The 1,489-nt window shown below is 38.0% G+C and overlaps 1 protein-coding gene across 1 annotated transcript in view; it reads left to right on the top strand.

The window, feature by feature from the left end:
* LOC116074491 (protection of telomeres protein 1-like) overlaps positions 1-668 on the top strand; it is a 60,575-nt gene extending 59,907 nt beyond the window's left edge. The window contains exon 17 of the mRNA XM_031347051.1: positions 558-668. Coding sequence (XP_031202911.1) covers positions 558-668 — 111 coding nt within the window. The remainder of the gene's footprint in view (positions 1-557) is intronic.
* Positions 669-1,489: the final 821 nt, after the last annotated feature.

Genomic DNA, 1,489 nt, shown 5'->3' with positions numbered 1-1,489 from the left:
CTTATACAGAAAGATATTGTATTGTTATTTATACCTTCTTGTGAATATGTTGAAATGTCTTTTTTCTCAACATGCTCAGGGTGACAACTAGATTACAAAATAAGACCACATTTTGTGTGGAGAAACCCAAATTTTCATTTCCCCTTCAGGGAATCTCTATTGTTTCCAGACATTGTAGGTCTGTTTTCTGCACAAGACACTTGTTTCTTTGCTGTTCACTAGCCATTCCTAGTTGGGTTTATATTCCTGTCCTACGTTTTGTACAAGCAGTTGATGATGATTTGAGTATAAATAATAACACATTCTGTTCTTGAGTCTCTTAGTTCAGTGGTGGGTACTTTCTTTTTACCCTCTCCCATGTTACTTCAATTTTATACAGAGGAATTGCTTTGTCAGTCCTGGTGTAAGAAATCTTCCTGTACATTCATATAAGTATCTTGTTACCTGAGTTTCCCTTGAACAAATTTTTGTCTGAGTGAGTCACCGATGTACTAAAAGGAATCTTTAATGAGGCGTGGCAGAATTATTTTGTTTGATGCTTATGTTGTCCATTTTAGGATGATTCTATTACTTTCAACCAGATCCTGTATTTGATTTCTACCTCTATACCTACTATATATTATTCCATCCCATTTCAGCTAATGGAAGTTTATGATGATGGAGAGTAAAATGTTTACAATAATGACTGTTCAATTGAGTATATTTGCTAAAGTGGGAGACAACACACTATGAATGAGAAAAAATGCAAACAACAAGTAGCAGGTAAAGGGGGAACTCATAGGTGGCTCTAGAATGTGTAGAATTTGTTTGGAAGAATAGGAAATCATATTCTCTATACTTCAGAGTCCCACATAGTCTTTGTGATGCTGGATATATATATGTGTGTATGTAGATATATATATATCTACATACACACATATATATAGTGATAGTAGGTAAATTCTGGCTACCTATAGTTTCTTTTTCCTGTTCTCCATTCTCATCATCTCAAGAATCACCTGGTATACCACTTTTCTCTCTCTTATACGCCTGAAAAGAATACAGCTGTAATTAAATAGAATTTCATCTTGATGTAAGGATATTGTGATAGTTTCTATATGCTTGGCTCTGGGAGTAGCACTATGAGATGTGGCCTTGTTGGAATAGGTTTGACCTTGTTGAGGAAGTGTATCACTGTGGGTGTAGGCTCTAACATCCTCATCCTAGCTGCCTTTGGAACAAGATGTGGAACTCTCAGCTCCTCTAGTCCCACATCTGCCTGGACACTGCCATGCTCCTGCCTTCATGATAATGGACTGAACCTCTAAACCTGTAACCCAGTTGCTGCAGGCCAGCCTGTCTGGACCTCCCTCAACCCGCGGGGAACATGGTCCTGGTCAGGTTGGCAAGGCGTTGGTGAAGAAATAAGGGCAGGCACAACACATGGAAGTGCAGGATCTGAATATATTTCTCAAAAATGGCATCAGACTTTTACAGTCATTATAAAAGA

Source organism: Mastomys coucha, unplaced genomic scaffold (assembly GCF_008632895.1).
Source record: "Mastomys coucha isolate ucsf_1 unplaced genomic scaffold, UCSF_Mcou_1 pScaffold3, whole genome shotgun sequence".
Taxonomy (NCBI): Eukaryota; Metazoa; Chordata; class Mammalia; order Rodentia; family Muridae; genus Mastomys; species Mastomys coucha.
Note: the sequence above shows the minus strand (reverse complement) of the source record. Positions and strands in the feature narration are given on the sequence as shown.